Source organism: Archocentrus centrarchus, unplaced genomic scaffold (assembly GCF_007364275.1).
Source record: "Archocentrus centrarchus isolate MPI-CPG fArcCen1 unplaced genomic scaffold, fArcCen1 scaffold_52_ctg1, whole genome shotgun sequence".
Taxonomy (NCBI): Eukaryota; Metazoa; Chordata; class Actinopteri; order Cichliformes; family Cichlidae; genus Archocentrus; species Archocentrus centrarchus.
In genome coordinates, this window is record NW_022060274.1 from 391,550 (window position 1) to 417,409 (window position 25,860).

General features: G+C 43.7%; 1 protein-coding gene across 1 annotated transcript in view; it reads left to right on the forward strand.

Moving 5' to 3' along the window:
- The window catches only part of cog5 (component of oligomeric golgi complex 5), an 83,497-nt gene that overhangs the window by 21,755 nt on the left and 35,882 nt on the right, over positions 1 to 25,860 (forward strand). Inside the window, exon 7 of the mRNA XM_030725282.1 lies at positions 23,965 to 24,095. Within this exon, the coding sequence (XP_030581142.1) occupies positions 23,965 to 24,095 (131 nt within the window). The remainder of the gene's footprint in view (positions 1 to 23,964; positions 24,096 to 25,860) is intronic.

A 25,860-nucleotide genomic window follows, 5' to 3' on the forward strand; every position in this document is an offset into this window, starting at 1 on the left:
CAAAAGAAATCAGTTTTGACTTGAGAAAAAGAATTATTGATGCTCACAATGCAGGTGATAGATATAAAAGTTATTGTTTCCACTTCATCAAGAGATTCAAGGACAGCCCCATGGTATAGAACAAGCCTGGAGGAGGTAGAAGGTGAACAATTTACAAGACACTGGAAAGAAAAGTAGTGAGACCCCAGAGCAACTCCCAAGACACCAGTGAATTATTGAGCCACAGCGTGAATTGTAGTCTCAAAGAAGACAATCACTAGAACCCTGCACAGGAATGGACGGTGAGTTTGCAGACCAAGAAAAACTCCAATTTGCAGAACAGACCCCCCATGAAGCCAGACTGAAGTACATGCAAGGACAACCTGGAGGAACATGATGCATACTGGAAGCATGTCCTTTGGTCAGCTGACAGAAAACTAGAGCTCTTTGGCCATGGGCTGAACTGAAGACCAAGGAAGACCATCAAATCTGAAGGAGCTTGAGAAAGAAAATGGGCTGGGATTGTTCAGGAGGGGTTTGTGAAACTTGCTGAAAACTACAACAAACGACTGCAGGCTGCTATCTATAGCAAAATGGATACACAATTGACTACTAGCATCGGGTTGGTAAAAAAAAATCCTTGCTCTGTGTAACAGCACTTGTGAAAAAAAAAAATAGGGGAGCTAATAATTCTGTCCTCGTCTGTAGTGTTCATTACCTTAATATTTGCTATGGTTTAATCAGCACAAAATGACTACTTTAATCTTCACTTTTGACTTGATAGCTTCCTGTGATATTCATCTTTCCGTTTAGCCATATTATCCTGTCCTCTTGGTGACCTCAGTGTGTTTTTACTCCAGTTAGTTAGGTGTTGTAGCAGCTTTTCTTCCCTCTGAGAGCCTGTCTCTTTAGGAGGCAGCAAAGCCGGCTGCATGTTTATCTTGTTCTTTGCTGTTTGACAGCCACTCATTTAGTCTAATTATTCTCCACTCAGAATAATCACTGCTGGAAAATCGTGACTCACAAGCTCAGCAACATGTCAGCATGCTGTGTGTTTATCTAGAAATGAATGTGTTGGTTTTACGGTTTAGCACATTCACATGCCATCAGAACAGCACTGACAGTGTTAGTATATGATGATACCATCCATTAGTTACCTCCTTACAAAGATCATCCCTCAATAAGCCTCGGTTCAGTCGGAGTTCTTTCCTTTCTTGTGGAGCGTTGTAATCTCAAAGGTAGTGTAGTGCCCTCAGGTGATCAGGCAGAGTGTCTGAGGTCTAGCTCAGTAGTCCATCATGCAAGGATCTTTTGGCACACTGTTGAATCCTTTCCGGATGCAAATTTGAAGCATGCAGCTTGAGAGAGAGCGAGGGAGATACTAACACTACTGCTCTGCCTCCCCCTCTCTTCCCTCTGCTTCGCTTCTTTTTCTGTTGGTCTGTCTCTGTCCTGCTTACTGTCTCTCTGTATCTACCTCCAGTAGCCCTTCCTACTCATCCATCGCTCCCTCCCCCTCCATCAACCCCCACTCTGAAACTGTCTTCTTTTCTTTTTTTTTTCTTTTACACCTCTGCGCTTGGCTAATTGGACTCACAAAGCAGACCTAACTCTTCATATGTTTTTCCCACTGTCTGCTTTCTTTCTTTCCTTTTGGTATCTTTGTGTGTTGTTCTGTGTGTAATAAGTAGAGAAAACTGTTGTTTCCAGCTTGTAGGGACGACACAGATCTTTTTAGGAGTCATTGTTTGTTTTCCCTTTTCCTCTGAGTCATCTCCCCGTAAGTTTGTTTGCCCTCATTAAAGAGCCTAGATAGGAAGCGGTGGCCATGACAATATTAATGACAGCATCTTTCCTGTTAGGACTTTGGCCACTCCTCCAGTGTTTATGTTTGCAAAGCACCTGCCACCTGCCGGATGGTACATGCTTAATTGTCCCAATCTGGCTACCATTTGAGTAGTTGCAGTGTTGCCCTTATTGCCTGCTGTGCGTATCTGCAGTGTAGCTTGCGAGTGGACTAATTAGAGCTCCTTGTCATTGGCATGGCAACAACAGCGCCACCAGACAAAGCCAGAAATGGTGGCTCAGAATTCAGATCAGGACTGTGTCTGTTTTCTTCAGGGATAAAGTGATTTTTCACATTTCCTCAGATCTGGCCAATGTTTCTCAGCTCTGTTTATTCAAGAAATGTAATCAGGGATGATGGGCTGTAGTTTGACTGTTTCATCGACAGGCACAACTCAGTGGGAGGCCTGTTTTTCCCCACATCAAGTCTTTAGCAAGAGAGAAATGGCAGGCACCAGGGTTATCAAGAAGGATAAAAAGAAAACAAATACAGGCTGTTTGTGATTAAAACATGAACATTAAATGTGACAGAGGCAGAAACAACCAAAAATACATGGAGACAGTTCAGAGAACAAAAGACAGCAGTGATTTTCACACCTTATACTATTCACAAGTACAGCAGAGCACAATAGAAAGCATGTATAAATAGACCCTGTGCTTAAGGGACAAATGGCGTATTAATAAACACTGATGTTCTGATGAGGCTGCAAACTCAAGCTCAACAGGAGCAGCACCTTCAGAGAGACAAACTGTGAGACCAATTGAGAGAAAAGTAGAAGGAAAAAAACACACACACACATTTGAAAAGTATAAATACATTTTTAACATATGAAAACACCAGAACTAATTAAACCTACTTGATATTATGTCGTGTGTAGCCTTACGACATGTAGTGAGGTTTCAGTGTACTTTCACGTTTCAAGCGGGATCGTTGTCAGACACAGATGAATGATAAACTTTAATCCTCAAAACTAGGATGCAGCAGTGGTGTTTGCACAGACACAAAGGGGTTACCCAGAATCATCTGTGGAACAAACATGATAGTTTAAAGAGAAAGCATAAGTAGCTTTTTATTCTTTCATGTTTCATGTTGCCATTAGCCCCAGCCTCAGGCATTGGGCTTCGTTTACAACCGATCTATTTGCACAAAGTCCAGGATTCATCAATATTTTCTTGTCTAAATTACTTCTTCCATTATGAACACATTTAGAACTGCTTCTGACCATATGTTTCCACTAATGATGGTGGTCTGGCTATCCTTTATATATGCATTATTTGACAGATCAGGTAGTTCTTGCCCTGTACCTGTTTTTTTTTTTTTTGCTTTTTCTTTTATGACAAACACCCACACCACACACACACACACACACACACACACACACACACACACACATATATATATTATATATTAATATATATATAATATATATATATATAATATATAGGCAAAAGGGTTTACAATTTTTTTTTTTAAAATAAATGATTGCATTCCGCTTTTATTCTGCACAGTGTCCCAAATGATTTGGAAATGGGGTCGTATATTCAAAAGGTGACATGTTCTGGCAAGCAAGCAAAAAAACGAACAAAAACACGTGTGTATATTATGTTCCTTTTACTTTGGAAGTTGGATTTCACAACTGGGAGTAATGTCACTTCCAAGTTGACCGTGTTCTTGTATTAGTAATCAGAAAAGCAAGGATAGTAATTTAAACTTTAAATTGCCACTGCTGAGTAGAAGCCACTGCTGCAGAACATTCATGGCTAGAGCCTGGTCAAGTTTAACACTTTTACAACTAAGCACATTGCTGTCATCTTGGATTTTGAGGTCAGGGTTTGGTGGGCTTCTCTGACTTTCTGAGTGGGAAGTCCAACTGGGGGTGTTTCTCCTGAAAATTATGACTTGGAACTTCGGATTCCCGACTTCCCACTTAGTGTTTTCAGAATCAAACTCAATTTATTGTCATCACATGCCAGACATGTAACGATTCTAGGTATTCTAGAGTCAAATGTGATGCCATCTGTCCGACAGCTTATACTCTGCTTAAATGGGGCCGTGCAATGGCACAGTAATCCAAAGCATAGCAGCAAATCAACAACAGAAGCTGAAAAAGGAAAGAATCAAGGTGTCACAATGGTCCAGTCAAAGTCCAGACCTCAGCCCGATTGAAATGCTGTGGTAGCATTGTAAGAGAAAATGTAGCTGTGTAATCCTGAAGCATCTGCTCGATTTATCAGGGGTTTGAAAACAATGTGCGGGGAGTTGGGCATTCTCTCCAGTTATAGTGAGCCTCGACCGCCCGGTCAGCTGACAGCTGGCTGCTGAGCTGCTGTTAGACCAGCGGGAACTGACATCTCCAAAAACGTCACTTTTGCAGTTAAGTGATGTCTTGATAAACTGAGCAGATATTTGAGGTTTACGCATCTACATTCTTGCCTGAAACCATTGCAAAAGTTTATTATGTCTCACAGAAACAGTAATATTTCAAACTTTACTCACAGCTTTGGCCGCTCTCCTCCACCATTGCCACTGAGTTTTGTTCAAAATGCATTCTGGGATACATGGCTGCACCAAGTACACATAAGTCACCACCCGATGCATCCTCTTCGAATTTGGATGGCCTTTGTTGCTTTGCTGTGATGTAATCGATCTACAAATAGGTACCGGCAAGTCCGGGTTAATGCTGCTGGAAAACAATGGCCACGCAGTGAGTGGGTGAAATTGGGCAAACTTCGGGTAGTGTTATCATTAAAAAAATCCTGTGGTTTGTAGTAGTGTGCGTCCTGGCGTGCGTGCGTGCATGTGTGTGTGCCGCTGTCATGGAACGTACTCAATAATGAGGTCAAGAAGCTGCAACCACGCCCCTCAGGATCCAGAGGCAAACAGGGAAAGACCCAGGGGACCCGGGTCATCCACGGCCCACCAGGAGCTCAGAAGACCTGAGGCCACACATCCCGATGGCAACACCCCAGAGGAGGTAGGAGGGAGACCCCAGACAGAGCCCCTACGGTCAAAGGGCAAGAGCCCAGAGAGCCAGAGGCAATGAGCAGCCCACCCCTCATAGGCCGGCCCCCCACTACAAGCCAAGAACAGAAACAATGGCTATCTTATTTACTTTTTTGTACAGGGGGCCTAAAAACCACTTTTTCAGCAGTTACCAGGGTGCAGGCAATTAATTTGATATGCAATAGCTCAAAGACCATTTGAGATACTGGGCTGAAATTTTCTGTGTGTATATTTGGTGCCCTCTTGATTTCAGTAAAGCAATTTTCCACATTATATTTTAATTTTTGATTGGCAGTACCTGTTACAAATGTGGCCTTCGAAGCATGCAGCCCCTGAATTTGGACACAGCTTTTGTGAAATAAAAATAACATTGTGTAATGTGTTTTTGTTCATCTGAGGTTGTATTTTACTTGTAATATCTTGTCTACATTGTACATAGTATTTTAACTTTGGAATATTTAACATTGCACTTAGAAAATGTAATAAGTAAAACTAAGGTGTTCAATCTTTCATATTTATATTGAATATCTGTAAGAAAACGCATGTTCTGTCTGCAGTCCAAAGACATGCAGTTACTGGGGTTAGGGTAACTGGTGACTCTAAATTGCCCATAGGTGTGGATGAGAGCATGAATGTGAGTGTGGATGGTTATTTGTCTCTCTGCGACAAGCTGGCGACCTGTACAGTATGTACCTGCCTCTCACCCTATGACAGCTGGGATGGGCTTATTCTACACATGTAGTTTTTTTGTCTTGTTGCCTATTGAAATTATGGTGTTTATTAAACTTAAAAAAAAATGTAAAACTTGTGTAACTAAATCATCTACCGGGGCAGAGATTGGAAAGCAGCCATGCTGGGTTACACAGGCTTATATATTTTACAATGTAGTTCCAAAGACCAGTAAAACTCTGAAGCAGTAGCAGTATGGGTCAGCTGACCACAGCCTGAAAAACTATTGGAAGTCTGGAACAGAAATGATGTGACGTGTTTCTTTTTTTTTTTTTTTTTTTTTTTTTTAGCCTGTCATGTCTGGTAGATCTTGCAAGCAGAACTGTGATCTGAATGCGTTGTTGTGCCAAACATATTTGCTATTTCAAGATGAGCTCTATAGGTTCTCAATAGGCTCTTCTTGTTGATGTTTTAACCCTTTATTTTATTTATCTGAGTTATTTTTCCACATACTATGTAACAGCCAGAGCTGACAGGCTGAAGAAGAGGAAAATAAAGAGAAGAAAAAGGGAGAGAGAAAGGGAGCAAAAAAAAAAGGGGAAAGAGCACAAGTCTATTAATCAGATAGTTCATCACTTTAACATATAAAAAAATACTATCAATACTTGCAAAAATAAATTTGTGTGTGAAAAACAAAACTAACAAAGCATGTTACGCACACCAACAATTTTGTTGAGTTGTGATTGAGTGGGCGTTTGTGTCTGTGTCATGTTTGTGTCTGTGTCATGGAACGTACTTACCAATGAGGGCAAAACGCTGCAGCTCCACCCATCAGAAGCCAGAGGCAGGTACGGAAAGCCCCCGGAACCCCAGGCCACCAGCAGCCCACCAAGGGCCAGGAAGACCCCCGGCCACTCAGTCCAAAGACAACCGCACACCTACCCCAGCAGACGGGAGAGGGTGGTCTCAGACGGAGCCCCCCCAGTCGAGGAGCGAGGGCTCCAGGGAACCCAAGGCGATGAGAAGCCAGCCCCCCCCCAGCGGCCAGCCCCCTGCACCGGCCGGCGGCAGGGCTCCCGGGCCCACGGCACCCAAGGACCGCCCGACCCTCCACAGAGCCCCCCCCCCAGGCCGAAGAAGCCAACGCAGCCCCGCACCGCACCCCCAAGAGGGGCAGGCCAGCACCCACGCCAGAACACCCAGCCCCACCCAGGAACCCCGAGGCACCCCCATCCCAGGGGGGTAGGGGGGAGGAGGCAACCAGCAAGGAGCGGCCAGGAGGCAAGGCACAAGGCCCAGACCCAGGTCCAGCCATACATACAAACACACCCAGACACCCGTGTACACATTTATACACAGATACTCATACATGCCCATACATACTTACCCACACACAGATATGCCATACATACACATTCACTCACCCACCCATACTCACGGAGACGGTGACAAATACACAAAGACACACATTCATCCATAGCTACCCACCCTCTGAAGGCGGGGCAAGTGGAAACCACCCCAGGGCCAACAGCGACCCCAGGACGCCACCAGCCCGGTCCCCAAGGAACCACCCGACCCCTACCCCGGGCGAGACGCAAGAAATCGGGGTGTAAGATGACCCATCCACCCCTCCTCCTCCCCAACTTGTAGGTCGATGTGTTAATGTTTGTGAGTGAATGAGGTGTATAGGGTGCAGTTAAAATTGAGGGGACAGTTATGCCACAAGCGCCAACTGTTGGTCGTCAGCGCTTGCCCACACTGCCCCCCCAAAACCCTCCATGTCTAAAGTGCAAATAAAATTTGGAGACAGACAGTGACGAGGATCCGAGTGGGGCCACCTCAGCGGCCCATCTCATCAACCTCTGAGTAACATGCCTGCCCCAAAGGTCCTATGTGTATCAGGGTGTAAGTGTGTATGTGTTGTGAGTTATAATGACTAAAGTGCAATTAAAACGGAGAGGCAAGTGGTGGTGCAGCTCTCCACGTGGCCTCTCCATCCTACATCTGTGAGTGATGTGTATTCTGTGTGTGTGTGTGTGTGTGTTTGTGTATGGGGAGGGGGAGGGGGGGGGGGGGGGGGCATATGACCAGGAAAAATCCTGGAAGAAGAGAGCCAGCTGTCCGCTGGCTCAATAGGCACCCCGACCTCCCACACCCCAGCACAGGGCAGGGGGAGGTGAGCCCGGGGCCGCGGTGACAGCATCCCGGAGCACTGCAGCACCCGAGGTTGGCGCCCTCGCCCCCACCGCAGAGGGCGGCCCGCTCCTCCTAGATGCCCATTCACTCAACAATAGACACAAACAGGCGACAGGACATACTGGCCTGGGCATGGAAATGCAGTGCCCAGTCCCCCCCAACCACCCCACCGCGGCCCCATCCCCCACCCCACCCCCCTGCAATGCAGGCACCCCAGGGCCCCAAAAGCGTAGACCGGACATCCGGACGTCAGGCCAACCCACCCCACCCGGCGGCGCGGCCGGGACAGCAGAGGCCCCCCCCGCGCCAGGGGGGGCCCACCGGGAGCCGGCGCGGCCCCAGTGCCGGGGCCCCAGACCCCAGCCCCCAAGCCATACAGGGAAGACCAGCCAACCGACCGAGGGCCGGCACCACCCCCCCAAGCACCCCGCCCACACCCCAGGACCGAAGGCAGCACCATCCAAGCCCCCACCACCATCAACCAGGACAGGCACACAGACATCACCAGAAGGTCGCCCCAGGACCCCAGCCCCAGGAGGCTACCAGCTACCCAGGCCCCCGGAGTCCCCCCCCACCCCCCCACAAAGCACATCAGGAGCAGAGCCCGCAGCCCATCACCCCCACTAAGTAATGGAGCTGAGCAGTGGGAACCAAAGAGAGTCAAATTCCTCCAATTTGTTTTTAGAAGAAGCAGACATTCTCTCTAAACTAACATGATCTACTAATAAATTTCTGTACTGAGTAATACATAGTTTATTTTTTGTCTTCCAGTTCATGAGGATCATCTTCTTAGCGATGCACAAGGCAGTAAGAACTATGTGTGATATATTTAACTCCATAATTAATTCACTGACATCACCTAAGATGCATAGTCTGGGGGAAGTTGGGATACGACAGCTAAACCATGTGGATAGATCTTCACAAATCCTCTGCCAAAATCTCTGAACTGGTACACAAGACCACAGAGCGTGTAGATGATTATCCTCTGAATTGCTTGTACAGTGGGTGCATATGTTTGAGTGTGTAAGGCCCATTTGGAACATCCTTTGTCCAGTGTAGTATGTTCTATGGAGAATCTTATATTGTACAAGTTGTATTTGGGGTCTTTTAGTCATTTTGAAGATATTTAAACATATTTCTGTCCATAAATTTTGATCCAGGTTGACAGAAAGATCACGCTCCCATTTTGTAATTGGGAGGGAAACTGAATCATCAGTTTTTATTAATAATTTATATAATTTTGATAACAATTTTGGGGTACAGAGGTTAAGAAATTCTGTTACCCAAGTAGGCATTTCTAGATTCAATTGATTAAGGTTAAATCTTCCCTGTAGGACGGACTTAACTTGTTGATATTCCAGAAATCTACCGTTGCCAATTCTATATTTTGATATAAGTTCTTGGAACTTGATAAAATTTCCATCTTGGATAATATGTTCTAAGTTATTTATACCCTTATCACGCCATAACGGAAAATTCAGCATTTTCTTTTTCTGACAAATATCTGGATTGTTCCAAATGGGTGTTAGTTTACAGGGGATGATTGAAGACTTAGTTATTTTTAAAAATTCCCACCAGGCTGTCAGAGAGGTATTTATACTAAGGACTTTATAGCAGTTATCATGTTTAATACTGGAACTAATGAAAGGTAAATCTGAGATTTTTATTTTTCCACAAAACGCCTGTTCTAGATCCAGCCATGGGTTGTCTAATGAATTGGATTTGATCCACTTTGAAATATACTGCAATCTACTGCTTAAGAAATAGTAATAAAAGTTTGGTAATTCTAGACCTCCACTGTGTTTTGGCTTTTGTAAAGTTTTTAAGCTTATTCTTGACGGTTTGTTTTTCCATAAAAATTTTGAGATGTTTGAATCTAGTGACTTAAACCAAGGAAGAGTAGGTTTATTAGGGATCAATGAAAATAGATAATTAATTTTTGGTAAAACCATCATTTTAATGGCAGCAACTCTCCCCATGAGTGATATAGGTAAACTGTTCCAACGTGTGAGATCATCCTCTATTGTTTTTAATAAGGGGATATGATTTAATCGTACCAAGTCTGAGAGCCTGGCGGAAAAATTTATGCCTAAATATCTAATATTTCCTGACTTTAGTGGGGTCCTAGAGGTTCTCTGGAAATTACAATTCAGAGGCAAAACTGTTGATTTACTCCAATTGATAGAGTAATCAGATATAGATGAGAACTTATCTATCAGTGTGATAGTCTTCAAAAGAGAGCCTTGTGAATTCCCAAGGAAAAGTAATACATCATCAGCATAAAGGCTAAGTTTATGGTCCATATTTTCAGTTTGAATCCCTTTAATATTTACATTTTGACGGATTGCTGCTGCTAGCGGCTCAATGAAAATTACAAAAAGAGAGGGAGAGAGTGGGCAGCCCTGCCTAGTGCCCCTCTGCAGACTGAAACTTTGTGAAATGAGATCATTTGTCCTAACACGCGCATTCGGAGAGCTGTGTAGTGTTCTGATCCAGTTTATAAAGGATGAACCGAATCCAAATTTTTGCAGAACTGCTAGTAAGAATTTCCAATTTACTCGATCAAATGCCTTCTCTGCACCTAAAGACACGATTGTCGTCTCTAATTTGTTAATAGAACAATAGTCTATTATATTTATCAGTCGACGTGTATTATTGGCTGAGTGTTTCTGATGGAGTCATTTTCTCCCTGTTGCTCAGCTACATTGGAACGGCCACTTAAATTAATTGTTTAATAAAAAACAAAATTTGTTGTTTAATAACACAAGATTCAAAGTAAGTTCAGAAGTGTCTAATTTAATGTATTTCATTTCTGTGTTGTATAAAGCACTGAGTGCTCAGCTGAGAGTAGAAAAGCACTTTATAAGAACCACTCCGTTTAAATATAAATGCTTGTTTGTGCAAATCTCATTTTGCATTAAACATATTTTGGTTTCATCTTAAATTTATTTAAAAGACAAGAATTTGTCCACCAAAATTAATGTACATATTCTGATACCCAGTTTGAACCATTATTACTTACGTTAGAGAAACAACTTGCATTGTGCCTTTAAACACACACACAATAGCTTGTTGTAATACACTTTAGGCGTAGCATTTGCAGAGCTGCTGTGCTTCTTAATTCATGCAGTGTTTACAAAGCTGTTTCAGGCATTCTTCTTCTTGAAAGCTAAAAATAAAACTTCCTGCAGAGCTGTCTGCTTTGTGTTACAGCACATCTCCCTTTTTATCAACAAAGCACTTGCCAGACAATCTTTCTAAAGTTAAGCTTGAAGAAAGTAATTTTGTCTTCTCTCCTGTTTTTGTCTTGTAGACTTGACATTTCACAGTTTTAACAAATTTCACAAATTGGTGCTTTTCCATGTGAAATGCTTCCCTTTACCCTTTTTTAAGCACAGCTAAGCACAATGTGAGTTAGGCTGCAGCAGAGATCTGAGAGAGGTTTATTTGATTTGATTTGATTTGGTTATTTTGTTTGTCAGGAGGAATATGATTTCAGGTTCATACAGATCAATAATTATCTGACGTCCCCTTCATCTTCTCATGCACCTCGAGACTGTTTTCAGCATGGCTGCTAATTCAGATCCATCCCTGATATGTTCTTTTATACTTGTCCTTTTCTTTCTAACAACTATAATTGACAGCATTTACCAAAAAAAAGAAAGAAAATAAATGAATAAACTTAAAACTACACCCAGTTACAGGATTTCTCACTTAAACATAAAAAGTTCTGTTTCTGGAAAGAGCTACAAATGAAAATAAACTGAAACACTCAACTTTTTTTGAAATATTTATATAAAAAAAGTCAGTTACTTACATCATGTTTATGATGATGTTTATAAGTGATAAATTTTGTAAAATCCATTTTGGGATCAGACTGTGTGACTATTTTGTATTTTGGGTTCAGGTCATTTCTGAAGCACCTATCCTCAACTGGCTAGTCATCCATGGGATATGAATTCTGCAATTTTCCGTGTAATGGGTTTGGTCTTTTCACTGCTCATTCCAAGGAAATATGGGAGCAGCTGCTGGCCTGTGGCTGGCTCTGAGCTCCGGCTGACTTTAAGGCCGTTGGTGTAAGAACAGATATAAAATTTGAAGATGATGATCTTGAATGTGAGACTGGTCAAATTTAAATTAGGTAAGGCTTTTTATCTTTTTACTTAGTTTTTTAAACTAGTGAAAGCTATAAAGCTCTCCGAGCTTTCTCTACTTGTTAGCTCAGCAGACGCCTGCTAGGGCCGACACTTTTTCAGTGATTCCACTTCAGAGGACTTCAAAGTTAGTCTGAAGGAATTCAAACGTAACCACACCAAGTCCAAATATTTGCATGGTAATGGCCTTTTAACAAGCGGCTTGTCAAAGTACTGTTATGACCAAGCATCCAATATATGACGCTTATTTGTAACAGCTTGGCATTTAATACATTCTATACCACCTAGTGTCATTTTCAGTGTGTAGGGGTATACTTCAGGGGTCTTTCTCTAAAAACTCTACACATCTCACCAAGTCTTTGTGGATGAAACTAACCAATACCAAAGGAAAACAAAATTGCTAAAACCAAGCTCCTACAGTTGAAACAATCCACAGTGTTTTGTTAATAAGCTCTCAGTTTACACCACTATTGCTCCTCTTGCCTTATTTTGTGCAGTTTGACAGTCTTGCAAACAGAAGCTTGTGCTCTTGGAATCCACTACAGTGAACCCTCGTTTATCGCGGGGGTTACGTTCCAAAAATAACCCGCGATAGGCGAAATCCGCGAAGTAGTCAGCTTTATTTTTTACAATTATTATACAGTACTATAGAAGGAAACCAAAGATCAAAACCTGTTTTCAAGCCGAACACATTCTGTGCTGGACAGAGACGAGGGACGGAGGAGATTGATTGACAGCCAATCAGGACGCAGAACACGATGCACGTTCATACACAAAAAAAAAAAAGCATAAAAAACCGCACTAAAAAAATCCGTGAAACAGCAAGGCCGCGAGAGGTGAAGCGCGTTATAACGAAGGTTCACTGTATTGCTTCAGATGGTGCATCATGGCTCCAAAGCAAAAGGACACAATCTCTAATATCTCTAAGAATTTGTCAGCTTTGACAGAATGGTATTAATTAATGTACTGGGAGTAATAATGAGTCAAAGGATGAGTGTTGTGAAAAGAAGGCAGTTCTGAAGCCAGGTCAAGCCAAACTGGTCTGGGAGGTGTGAGTTCACTTACATTTTTGTGAAGCACATCATACTATTGTCATGTTACTCCCTCCCTTCCTCTTGTCCCAGCTTGTCCATCTTATTGCCCAAGGACCTCATATTCCTCATGATAAGAGCTGGAACGGCGGGTTCATATTTCTTCCTTTTAACTCTTCACTTAGCCCCAGCTCTGCAGTCCTGTTGTCTCCTAGCTAGTTTCTCTAGGTCTCATTCTGTTGAGTATGACTGGTGTACTTGATGCCATCAGCTGGTCCTGTGTAAACCAGCCTAAGCAGAGAAGCCCAGACATCCCTCTCTCCAGCCAGCTCCTTCGGGGTACCCCAAGACGTTCCCAGGCCAACTGAAAGATATAATATTTCTAGCGTGTTCTGGGTCTGCCCCAGGGCCTCCTCCTGGTGGGACATGTCCAGAGCACCTCACCCACCTAATCAGATGCCTGAACCACCTCAACTGGCTCCTTTCAATGTGGAGGAGCAGTGGCTCTACTTTGACTCCCTCCTGAATGGCTCCACTCCTCATCCTATCTCTAAGGTACATTCTGTATAATGACAATAAAGGTATTCTATTCTATTCTATTCTATTCTATTCTATTCTATTCTATTCATTCGGCCACTACCCAAAGCTCACGACCATTGCTGAGAGTAGGGACGTAGATCGACTGATAAATCAACAGCTTCGCTTCGCTTTCCTCTTTACCACGACAAACCGGTGCAGCATCAGCATCACTGCAGATGCAGCCCCAATCCGTCTGTCGATCTCCCGTCACTCATGAACAAGACCCCAAGATACTTAAACTCCTCCACCTGGGGCAGGAACTCATCCCTGAGCTGGAGTGGGCACTGCACCCTTTTCTGGCTGAGGACCATGGCCTCAGACTTAAAGGTGCTAATTATCATGCCAGCCGCTGCAAACCGTTCCACTGCGAGCTGGAGGCCACCACCTGATAAAGCCAACAGGACCGCATCATCTGCAAAGAGCAGAGATGAGATTCTGAGGCCACCAAGGAAGAAGCCTTCCACCACTTGGCTACACCTAGAAATTCTGTCCATAAGAATTATGAACAGAATCGGTGACGAAGGTCAGACCTGATGAAGTCTAACACCCGCAGGAAACAAGTAGGGAATTAGGACCCCCCCCCCCCCCCCCCCCCCCCACAGACCCCCCCATTCTCCCGCAGCACCTCCCACAGGATACCCTGAGGGACGTGGTCAAATGCCTCCTCCAAGTCCACAAAACACATGTAGACTGGATGGGCAAACCTCCACGCACACTTGAATATCCTCGAGAGGATGAAGACTGATTCCCAGCTATCAATACTGGCTAGTTGCATACTTTAAAAAAAAAAAAATCCAGAGCCATCTGTGTGTTACTGAAGATGCTGTTACAGTGTGATAAAGGTAAATGCACACATCATTCTTGTTTTTTGTGCACGTTGTGTGAGGCTGTAGATGTCAGTATAACAAAGTGTAAAATTCAGATATTAATCCACGCAACTGGAAGTAGTTTCATATTTACTACCACAGTCCCATTAGAGCTGAATTTTGAGTCATTTCAATTTAATATCTTGGAAGGAGAAAAATCTACATGAACATTGCTTTGTGCGTGTGCACCACTTAGACGAAAGGTGTTTTCTTTGTGTACACATCTGTGTAGAAATTCAAAGAGACTGTAATTCAAAGCAGTGCAGCTGACTGTAAAACAAAATGCATCCTTATATGGGTCTTGTATTGGGATTCGGTTCCGACCTCCCTCACATGCTCCACTTGTTCTACTCCGTTTCATCAGGAAATACCAGAATTATTGGTGAGAAATATGAGGGGCTGGGTTATAAACCTTTAGGGTAGGGATTCAGTGAAGAGTTTGAGGACAGAGCCAAAGCTTTAGCACAAGATGTTGTGCTATGAAAGGGAACCTCCTACAAGTACATATGCAGTAAGGCCACGTTAACAAATACCCGTCCATACCTGTTGGTTGCTAAACTGATGCTATGCTTATTTAGTAAATCTTGCCAGTAGCTTTTTAATGCCAAAAGAGGGTTTGGCACTGGTGCAGAATATTAGTAAATCTGGCCCTTCTTGTCATGATTATGCAGTTAGCCTGACCTTGCTCATTTATTCCGTTCTTAAAATTGCAGAGTGCAATTTTAAGCTTCCAAGTATATTACACATATCCATATAGGGGTAAATGTTATTGTTGGTATCCATCTCTCTGTTCTGTATTAAACAAGCTGAATGAATTCCCCTAGTACAGAAACCAGGGAACATTTGTATCCCTTGGGAAGTACCACACAATAGCTAATGGCCTGCATTGTCTGTGTGTGTTTGTGTATCAGATAGCTCTGAAAGCATATTCTGACACAAGTCAGAAAAGACCCAACCTTATTCTATTTCTCCCACAAACACAACATCTACAAGGAAGCAAAGCGATGTGGGGCTCATCTGTTTCATCATGGCCTCTGACAGGCTTTGCACTGGGTTTGAGGCTTCGAGCGGATTGGTTTTGAATCGAAGGTGGCTTCTGTCCAATTCCTCGGTCCTCTGTGCCTCATCCTGCCACCTGCCTGTTAATACTCTTCACCTCTTTCTCTACATCACTCTCTCACTCAAACTCTCTGTTAATCTCTCTCTCTCACTCTGGGAAAAAGAGAAAACCATCTGCAGCTGTAGACAGATAGCATCTCTGAAATGGGTTCATATCTGTCCCCACTCCTCACTCCTTTCTGCCTCTCATATTCAACAGCTGATGTCCTTTTACTTTTTGTTCTCCTGATGGCTCAAAGTATAGTAGTATATTGAAAATATGATTGTAATATAGAGATGCTAATCAATACTAAAAATGACTATCATTTGCACTGATACAACAGTGCTGTCTGCCTACTCCAGCTGACACACAGCTTCACACAGTACTGCTGCATAGAGGCAGGCACACAGCCCATCCCTCACTATCAACTGCACACATAAACAGCAGTTTATCTTCAACACTTTGTAGAATTTAGTTAAAAATATGTATATTATCCATCCATCCATTCTCTTCCCCTTATCCGGCGCCGGGTCGCGGGGGCAGGAGCCTAAGCAGAGAAGCCCAGGCTTCCCTCTCCCCAGCCACCTCCACCAGCTCATCCGGAGGGACCCCAAGGCGTTCCCAGGCCAGCTGAGAGATATAATCTCTCCAGCATGTCCTGGGTCTACCACGGGGCCTTATCCCGGTGGGACATGCCCGGAACACCTCACCCAAGAGGCAGCCAGGAGGCATCCTAATCAGATGCCTGAGCCACCTCAACTGGCTCCTTTCGATGTGGAGGAGCAGCAGCTCTACTCTGAGCCCCTCCCGGATGGCCGCACTCCTCACTTTATCTCTAAGGGAGAGGCCAGCCTCCCTTCAAAGGAAACTCATTTCTGCCGCTTGTATTCGCGATCTTATTCTTTCGGTCACTACCCAAAGCTCATGACCATAGGTGAGGGTAGGAACGTAGATCGACCGGTAAATCGAGAGCTTCGCTTTTACACTAAGCTCCCTCTTCACCATGACAGACTGGTGCAGTGTCCGCATCACTGCAGAAGCAGCCCTGATCCGCCTGTCAATCTCCCGCTCCATTCTCCCATCACTCGTGAACAAGACCCCGAGATACTTGAACTCCTCCACTTGGGGCAAGAACTCGTTCCTGAGCTGGAGAGGGCACTCCACCCTTTTCCGGCTGAGGACCATGGCCTCAGATTTAGAGGTGCTGATTCTCATGCCGGCCGCTTCACACTCGGCTGCGAACCATTCCACTGCGAGTTGGAGGCCACCCCCTGATGAAGCCAACAGGACTGCATCATCTGCAAAGAGCAGAGATGAGACTCTGAGGCCACCAAGGAAGAAGCCTTCCGCCACCTGGCTATGCCTAGAAATTCTGTCCATAAAAATTATGAACAGAATCGGTGACAAAGGGCAGCCCTGACGGAGTCCAACACCCACAGGAAACGAATCCGACTTATTACCGGCTATACGGACCAAGCTCTCACTGCGGATGTACAGATTGAATGGCTCGCAACAACGGGCCAGACACCCCATACTCCCGCAGGACCTCCCAAAGGATACCCTGAGGGACACGGTCGAATGCCTTCTCCAAGTCTACAAAGCACATGTAGACATCCAGGTGTATATGCCCATCAAACTGAACAGCAGAGATCCATGGGAACCCCTGCTGAACTGTCTAAGTGACATCAAGTCCTGGATGAGAAACAATTTCCTAAATCTTAATGAAAGCAAAACCGAGGTCATATGCTTTGGTAAATTTGACCCCTCAAGCTACTCCTCTGGCACTCCGAGTCATTTGGCTCCTCACTGTCGTGATGCTGTGAAAAATCTGGGTGTCATTTTAGATAGTAGTTTTAAAATGGAGAAGCAAGTAAGTGCTGTTACCAAAATCAGTTTTTACCAACTCAGAGTCATTGCCAAGGTAAAACCTTATCTCCCGCAGCAGGACCTGGAAAAAGTTATTCATGCTTTTATTACTTCCCGCCTGGACTACTGTAATTCTCTGTACTTTGGCATAGATCAATCATCTGTGCGCCGCCTGCAGGTAGTCCAGAATGCGGCAGCTCGTCTTTTAACCGGTTTAAAAAAGCATGAACACATTACCCCAGTCCTGTCATCCCTTCACTGGCTCCCTGTCCGTTTTAGAATCGATTTTAAGATTTTATTGCTTACTTTTAAAGCCTTAAACGGACTGGCACCTTTGTATCTGTCTGAGCTGCTTCACTGTCACACCCCTGTAAGAGCTCTGAGGTCATCGAACCAGCTGCTCTTACAGAGGCCTAAAACTAGACTAAAACAGAGAGGTGATCGAGCTTTTGCAGCAGCAGCACCAAAGCTATGGAACGATCTACCTCTCCATATCCGCACAGCTCAGACGATACACACATTTAAATCTCTATTAAAAACACATTTCTTTTCCTTGGCATTTGGCTGCAGTGCTACCTCCTTTTAGATGATTGTTTTATGGTATTTTATGGTATTTGTTTTAAATGTTTTAATTTTTAATTTTCTTATGTTATTTATTGTTCTTAATGTTTTTATTTATTTATTTTTATTTTATTATTTTATTTATTTATTTATATATTTTTATTTTTATTTAGTATAGTCCTTGGGGTTACAGATCTTGTACAGCACTTTGGTCAACGTCGTCGTTTTAAATGTGCTTTATAAATAAACTTGACTTGACTTGACTTGACTTGGTTGGGCAATTCCCACGCACACTCGAATATCCTTGAGAGGATAAAGAGCTGGTCCAGCGTTCCGCGACCAAGACAAAAACCGCATTGTTCCTCCTGAATCTGAGGTTCAACTAACTGACGGACCCTCCTTTCCAGCACCCTGGCATAGACCTTTCCAGGGAGGCTGAGGAGTGTGATCCCTCGAAAGTTGGAGCACACCCTCCGGTCTCCCTTCTTAAAGATGGGGACCACCACCCCGGTCTGCCAATCCAATGGCACTGCCCAAGATCTCCATGCGATGTTGCAGAGGCGTGTCAACCAAGACAGACCTACAACATCCAGAGCCTTCAGGAACTCAGGGCGAATCTCGTCCACCCCAGGGACCCTGCCACCAAGGAGTTGTTTAACTACCTCAGTGACCTCACCCCCAGTGATGTTCAAGTCATCTCCCTCGGCCCCAGACTCTGCTTCCACTACAGAAGGCGTGTCAGTGGGATTCAGGAGGTCCTCGAAGTATTCCTTCCACCGTCTGACTATAGCCTCAGTTGAAGTCAGCAGCACCCCACCCGCACTATAAACCGTGTGAGTGGAGCACTGCTTTCCCCTCCTGAGTCGCCTGATGGTTTGCCAGAATCGCTTCGATGGCGTCCGAAAGTCTTTTTCCGTAGCCTCACCGAACTCCTCCCACACCCGAGTTTTTGCTTCGGCCACTGCCCGAGCTGCATTCTGCTTGGCCTGCCAATACCTGTCAGCTGCCTCCGGAGTTCCACAGGCTAACCAAGCCTGATAGGACTCTTTCTTCAGCTTGATGGCTCCCTTCACCTCCGGTGACCACCATCTGGTTCGGGGGTTACCAGCAGCAGCCTCAACAATGGAGGTACGGAACATGGTCCATTCGGACTCAATGTCCTCAGCCTCCCTCGGAATGTTGTCGAAGTTCTGCCGGAGGTGGGAGTTGAAGATCTCCCGGACTGGGGCTTCTGCCACGTTCCCAGCGCACCCTCACAATACGTTTAGGTGCGCCTGGTCTGTCCAGCATCTTCCCCCGCCACCTGATCCAAGTCACCACCAGGTGGTGATCAGTTGACAGCTCAGCTCCTCTCTTCACCCGAGTGTCCAGAACATACGGCCGCAGATCTGATGATACGATTACAAAATCGATCATTGACCTGCGACCTAGGGTGTCCTGGTGCCATGTGCACTTATGGACATCCTTATGTTCGAACATGGTGTTTGTTATGGACAAACTGTGGTTTGCACAGAAGTCCAACAACAAAGCACCATTCAGGTTCAGATCGGGCAGGCCGTTCCTCCCAATCACGCCCCTCCAGGTCTCACTGTCATTGCCCACATGCGCGTTGAAGTCTCCCAGCAAGACTATGGAGTCACCAGATGGAGCACTCTCCAGCACCCCGCCCAGCGACTCCAAAAAGGGTGGGTACTCCGAACTGTCATTCGGTGCATAAGCGCAAACAACAGTCAGGACCCGTTCCCCAGCCCGAAAGCGCAGGGAAACTACCCTCTTGTCCACCGGTGAAAACTCCGACGTACAGGCAGCAAGCCGGGGGGATACAAGAATACCCACCCCAGCTCGCCGCCTCTCACCGAGGGCAACTCCAGACTGGAACAGGGTCCAGCCCTTCTCCAGGAGACTGGTTCCAGAGCCTAGGCCATGCGTTGAGGTGAGCCCAACTATATCTAGCTGGTATCTCTCAACCTCACGCACTGGCTCAGGCTCAGGCTCCTTCCCCACCAGAGAAGTGACATTCCATGTCCCAATAGCCAGTCTCGATAGCCGGGGATCGGTCCGCCAGTGCCTTCGCCCTTGGCCACCGCCCGACACACATTGCACCCGACCCCTACGACGCCTCCTGCGGGTGGTGGGCCTACAGGAGGGCGGGCCCATGTAACCTCTTCGGGCTGCGCCCAGCTGAGCACCACGAGATGATGCCCAGCCACCAGACGCTCTCCCTCGAGCTCCCTCCCCAGGCCTGGCTCTAGGGTGGGGCCCCGGTAACCCTATCCCGGGCAGGGTAAACTGTTCCCTTGCTGTTACAAACATAGGGGTCTTCTGAACCGCTCTTTGTCTGGACCCTCACCCAGAACCAGTTTGCCATGGGAGACCTTACCAGGGGGACAAGCCCCCGGGTAACATAGCTCCTGGGATCACTGGGACACCCAAACCCCTCCACCACGATAAGGTGGCGATTCACGGAGGAGAATATGTATATTAACCATTTAGTAATTTCAGCTATTTTTATCATGGTTATTTTTTCACAGTTAAAAGGAATTTGACATTTGGCTCATTATCAGTTTTGTGGCCACTTCTGACTTTTTTACTTTTATGATAAATTAAGGAGATAAAAGCTCTAGTTGATTTAAAGTGTTTCATTTGTTTGTTTTTTTAACTGTACATGGAAACTTTTAATAGGCAGTCTGTACTAATTTATGTCTGAGCTAATGAAAGGATATTGTTAGGCTAATAAAAGAGAAAACTCTTTGCTACCTTCTTAAAAAAGAAGGAATGGGCTGATGAGCTAAGCAACACCAAAAGGCCTGGAAGACCATGGAAGACAACTTTGAGTTGTATGGATAATAGAATTCTTATTTTGGGTGAAGAAAAACTCCTTTCTAAGATTTAGCCAAGATCAGAATAGAAGACCTCCCAGACAAGGATGCTCTCTGAAGCCGGTGTATCACTGTCAAATGTACGACTGTAAATACACGGGGTGGCAAAACTGGGAAACAAGATTAGCTAGAAAACATATTTTTTAATAAACATTAAAAGTCTGCTTAGCTCTGGAACAAAATTTTTTGAGTAGATCTGAGATGAACTTTTTAACAAAATGATGGAAAAGTGTTGATCCCATGTTGTCTGTCAGATATGGTGGAGGCACTTCGAGGATGTATGGCTTCCAGTTGGACTGCTCATTGGTCTTTACTGATAAAATGACATTTTGTAGTTATACATAACTCACCGCCCATGACCCAAAACATATCACCGAGATAACCCAAAGGCTTCGTAAGGCGAAGAACTGAATATTCTTCAGTAGCCAAATCAGCGTGTTTTTCACTTACTAAAGGTGCACTTTGGGCTAGTGTGTATAATTGGATGAACACAACATTGTTTTACCAGAATCGTCACTGATCTCAGAACTGTTCCTTGAGGCTCGGTTTTGGCAAATCCATATTGTAGGCAGTAGACCTAACCTTAGCAGAGTGTAATATTGGACTGTAATGTTTGTTGTTATTTGGATTTGTAATAAAGAATCTGTTCAGGATATCCTATAAAAGAAGCTATAGCTCAGGTATATCATATAAGTTTATAAATCTAGTGTTTTGTCAGAAATGTTTCTGTTATTTGCTGCTACAGCAGGAAATTTTGGAAAAAACTGAGTGAAGTCGATGAGCTTCTGCTCTGTCATGAACTGGCTCAGAGAAGGTGACGAGGAACCTGGCCAAGAGACAAACATCATCAATGGTTGATGGTAGAGTGGAAAAGAGACTGAGCATTTCACCCGGGTCATTTTATATTCTGGAAGACACCAATGAAAACCATTTTGAGGCAAGGGCTTTTCCACTTTAGACTCGTTCACCTAGTCTACGTTCATCTATTGGAGCAGGCATTAACCCACAGACTTGTGCTTTCACTGTGTTCAGTTGCACTCTGAATTCACAGTAAGCAGATCGCACCTGTGAGGACAATTCTTCTATTCCTCTATCCTTGCAAACATCCATCCATGGAAATGGGCTCTAAATGGTGGCAATCATGGATGTGATTGGCACAGCTTTACAAGTTGATGAATGTCAGCTTGTTGCAGTCAATCTTTAACCCTTTAACTCCGGGTGATCGCCACTGAACTGCAGGTTTCCTGCCGGTTTCCTGCTGGTTTCCTGCCCTTACAAGCCACGAGCAGCTGGTTAAGACGTAGCATATCACCGCTGAGTCGGCTGATCAAAGGGACTTTGATCGGCTGTTTTTTTACAGTAACTCCCCGACCGTTTTTCCTATTGGAAAAATTCAAACGGTTCCTGAAAGCCCAGAAATTGTACTTCCCAGCCATATGGGGTATGATGGTATTTGTTGTTGGAAGACCGTGAACAGCGGCACTTTTGAAGTACATTGTGCCACGGTTAATGCCTTCGGGGTTAAAGGGTTAAATCATCGTTTGTACTAAGATGACAATATCAGGCTCAACATTTAACATGAACGAGTGGCAGTTCAGGAGAGAAAACTGCTTGTGCACTGTTTTCACTCCTGATAGCTGTATACTCAGGTCACACTGTTGTATAAAGTTTCCAGAAGGAGGTCTCACTAACAGGCTGTGGTTTACTCTCTCTCTCTCTCTCTCTCTCTCTCTCTCTCTCTCTTTCACACTCACACACACTCACACACACACACACACACACAATTCTGTTGTCTGCTGTCTGTCTTCTCCTGTCACATCTGAGCTGTGTCTCCCTGTTCCAGCCTGCTCATCTCACTGCCTGGCCCTGCTTTCTCTTCCTTTCAGGGCTGCAGAGTCAGTGCTGACTTCAGACTCTTCAGAGACACTTGAGGTTCACTTCAGTCTCCTCATGTTTTTCTGTATTATTGGTGCTTTTTAAAAACAAAGAGTAGTTAAGATTTTTACTCTGGGTGCTTCCTGTTCTGATGTTCCCTGCATTTATAAATCAGTGCAGGTAGAAGCAAAGGTGTAGTGAAGCAGCAATAGTGTTTATGGCAGCAGTGACTGTCATTCCATGATATGGCTCATGAGCTCAGTCTGCTGGATAGAATCATACATGTCGGTAAGACTTCCTCAATCTTATAATGACCCAAAGCATTATTCAATCAATGGATATTTCTTTGTCTGATGCAAGGAAAATCAATGTAGTGGTAAAACCAGATTTGAGAAATGTTTAACACACTGTCAGAAGTGCTATGTGCTTCTTTGAAACAAGTGTTGCTGACAAATCTGTCAAGCTGACTCGTCCCGCTGTCATCAGCGGTATGCAAATTAAGTAATAGAATTAAGTAGCAGAAATATGATAATCACAAAGGAGATGTGTTGATGAAGTTTCAGACTCACTGAAGTGTTGTGGAAGTGACTGACAAACCAGTTTTAGTTAGAAGTTTTGAGTTTTTCCTGCCTCTCCCAGGAGAACTGTTTTTCTACTTCATGTTCTAGAGTTGGTCAAAAGGTTTATGCTGTGATATGCTTTGTAATTATGAAATTAAAGACTGCTGTGGCACACATCATTTCCTTGTTTTGGTCTCTCATGTGTGTAATACCAAGCCTCCTTTTGTATCAAAGGATACATTTAAAGTTTTACAGCTTGAGAGCTCCCAGCAATTAAGCTGAAATATCTTGACCTAAGCAGACAATGAAATCAACCTCCTGTGTCACCTTCAACTCATCCATTTATCCAACTTGTGTCCAACTTAATAGGCCTATCCCAGCTTCCTTAGGGCAGGAGGCCGGGTACACCCTGGGCAGGTTGCAAGTCCATCACAACTCCTACATCTACAGCTACAGTCAATTTAGAATCACAGATTCACTCGACATGCATACTGTTAGGGGAGTGTAAGCTGCAGTAACTGGAGGAAACCCATGCAGACCATACTTTTGTTTTTTTTAAAAAAAGCAAGAACTCCTTTTAGTGTTACTAAGTTATTAAATTAAACTATTCTTATTATGTCACATAGATTTAAAATTAAATCAATTTTAATTTATTTCTTCATTAATTTCTTTAGCAAAACTTTATTAATCTTGTATTGGGACCCAAATCTTTTATGGAGAAAAAAGCATTACAGTATTTCTGTTTTACTGTTGGAAACATGAAGTTATGTTCACATAGGTCTGTTTGTGTTCTTTCTCCAGACTATCTGTCACAAGGTGTGGATCTGAGTGGCATTGAGGTGATCGAGAACGACTTGCTGCTGATCAGCAGAGCCAGGCTAGAGGTGGAGAACCAAGCCAAGAGACTTTTGGAGCAGGGAATTGAGATCCAGGTAGAGAATGATTTTTTTGTTGTATTTGTTTTTATAACTGCACGCTATCCAGAAAAAAATGTGAAAATGATGTAAACTGGAAATGGAGACCATTCACCTTCAACATAGTAGTAAAAGCTGCAGCCATTACTTTAGAGAAGTGCTTGTTGCAGCAGTAAAGTACAACTTTTATTTTGAAATCATACATTCTGTCTCTAGTTTGTGTCCTTTTCTCAAGTTTCACTGCAGGTCGGTGAGTAAATGACGAATGTTTGCAGAAAAATCACCTTCTTCCATCCAAACTAAGGGCAACTGCAGCAATATGCTAGCAACCAAAACAATCACAAGGACGTTTTTGGTGCAGCACCCTCCTTGCCATCAATTTCACCAAGCAACAACAGCAACTCCAGTAGTTGGGGAATACAGATTTTTCCCTAGTGAATGGAGGTTGCCTGGGTGTCACTGACTGGACCCTAGGCCCATGTGACCGAGGTCTAATCTCACAGTAATGACCCAGGCTTTTATTTACTTTGTTTCTGTGCTAATACAGTGGTACTTTATTTTGGACTTGCTGCAAATGAAACACGCCACGCTTACGACTTAATTCATCATTTCATCAGGTGCCAAGTTTGAGTGTCAGTACACAGTCATTTTATTTTTTATCATGTTTTATTCTAGAACATCCATTAAATGATAAAGATTTGTTTGTGAATAAGTAAAAATACAAGTTTTTATTCCATACTGAACTATCTTCAAAAAAAACCCAAAAGATGATAAAAAAACAAGAACAGGGAAACAAGTACTAAGCAGTTGTCTTGTATACTTGTGGCTTACTTTGAGTATTGCTGAATATTAACAGTAAATTCCTTTGTGTAAATTCATGAAGGCGTTCACAGTCAGGCAAATCCCACAAGCAGCCCTGCCATCCCACCAGCTGCTGTTACACTTCCCTGGGTGTTAACGTTGCTTACTGACTCATTCAAGGCAGTGAATGGATCACAGTAATTAAAGCAGCCCTACAGTCTTGATGTATTTTCACTCCGATTGATGCATTTACACATTTACCACTTACTGGACTAATAAGTAGAAAAATTATTTTAATAAGTGCTTTATACAGAATTTAAATTTGAATTTGAATGTGATTTTGTAAAATCACAATCTCTGCATTTAATGTCCTTTTTTTTTTGTTTAGTAGAAAATTAAACCGTATTTTTTTTTGTTTTTAATGAAAAAAAAGGATGACAGCTGTAGATATACTGTTGCTCAGAAATTAGGGATAAATGACTTTGGTTAATGATTTTAAGTAAAGATCTTGGTGGGTGTACAGAGGCCCATTTTCAGTCATCAATCATGTCTTTCAACAGTGTATTGTATTCAATAATACTAGTTTTCACGTTAAAATGTTGATTGATAATGTGAGCACGGCTTCTCACTAAAGAACAAATACACTCGGATAGCTGAGAGTTCTTATTGAATGGTACCTGCAAGCACCAGTTTAAATATCAACCAAACCAATATATTTCTTACTAACATTTACTTTAATGGATTACACAGCAGTGGGGAATAAGTTTTATTACAGTAGAAGCATGAAAATTCAAAAACAAAAAATAATATAGCTTCATCAACTGCACCAAAGAATAAGTGTTAAATGTGGATTATTAAACATTAGGTCTGTCTCTTCCAAGTCCCTATTAGTAAATGATTTAATAATTGATCAATGTATTGATTTATTCTGCCCTACAGAAACCTGGTTACAGCAGGATGAATATGTTAGTTTAAATGAATC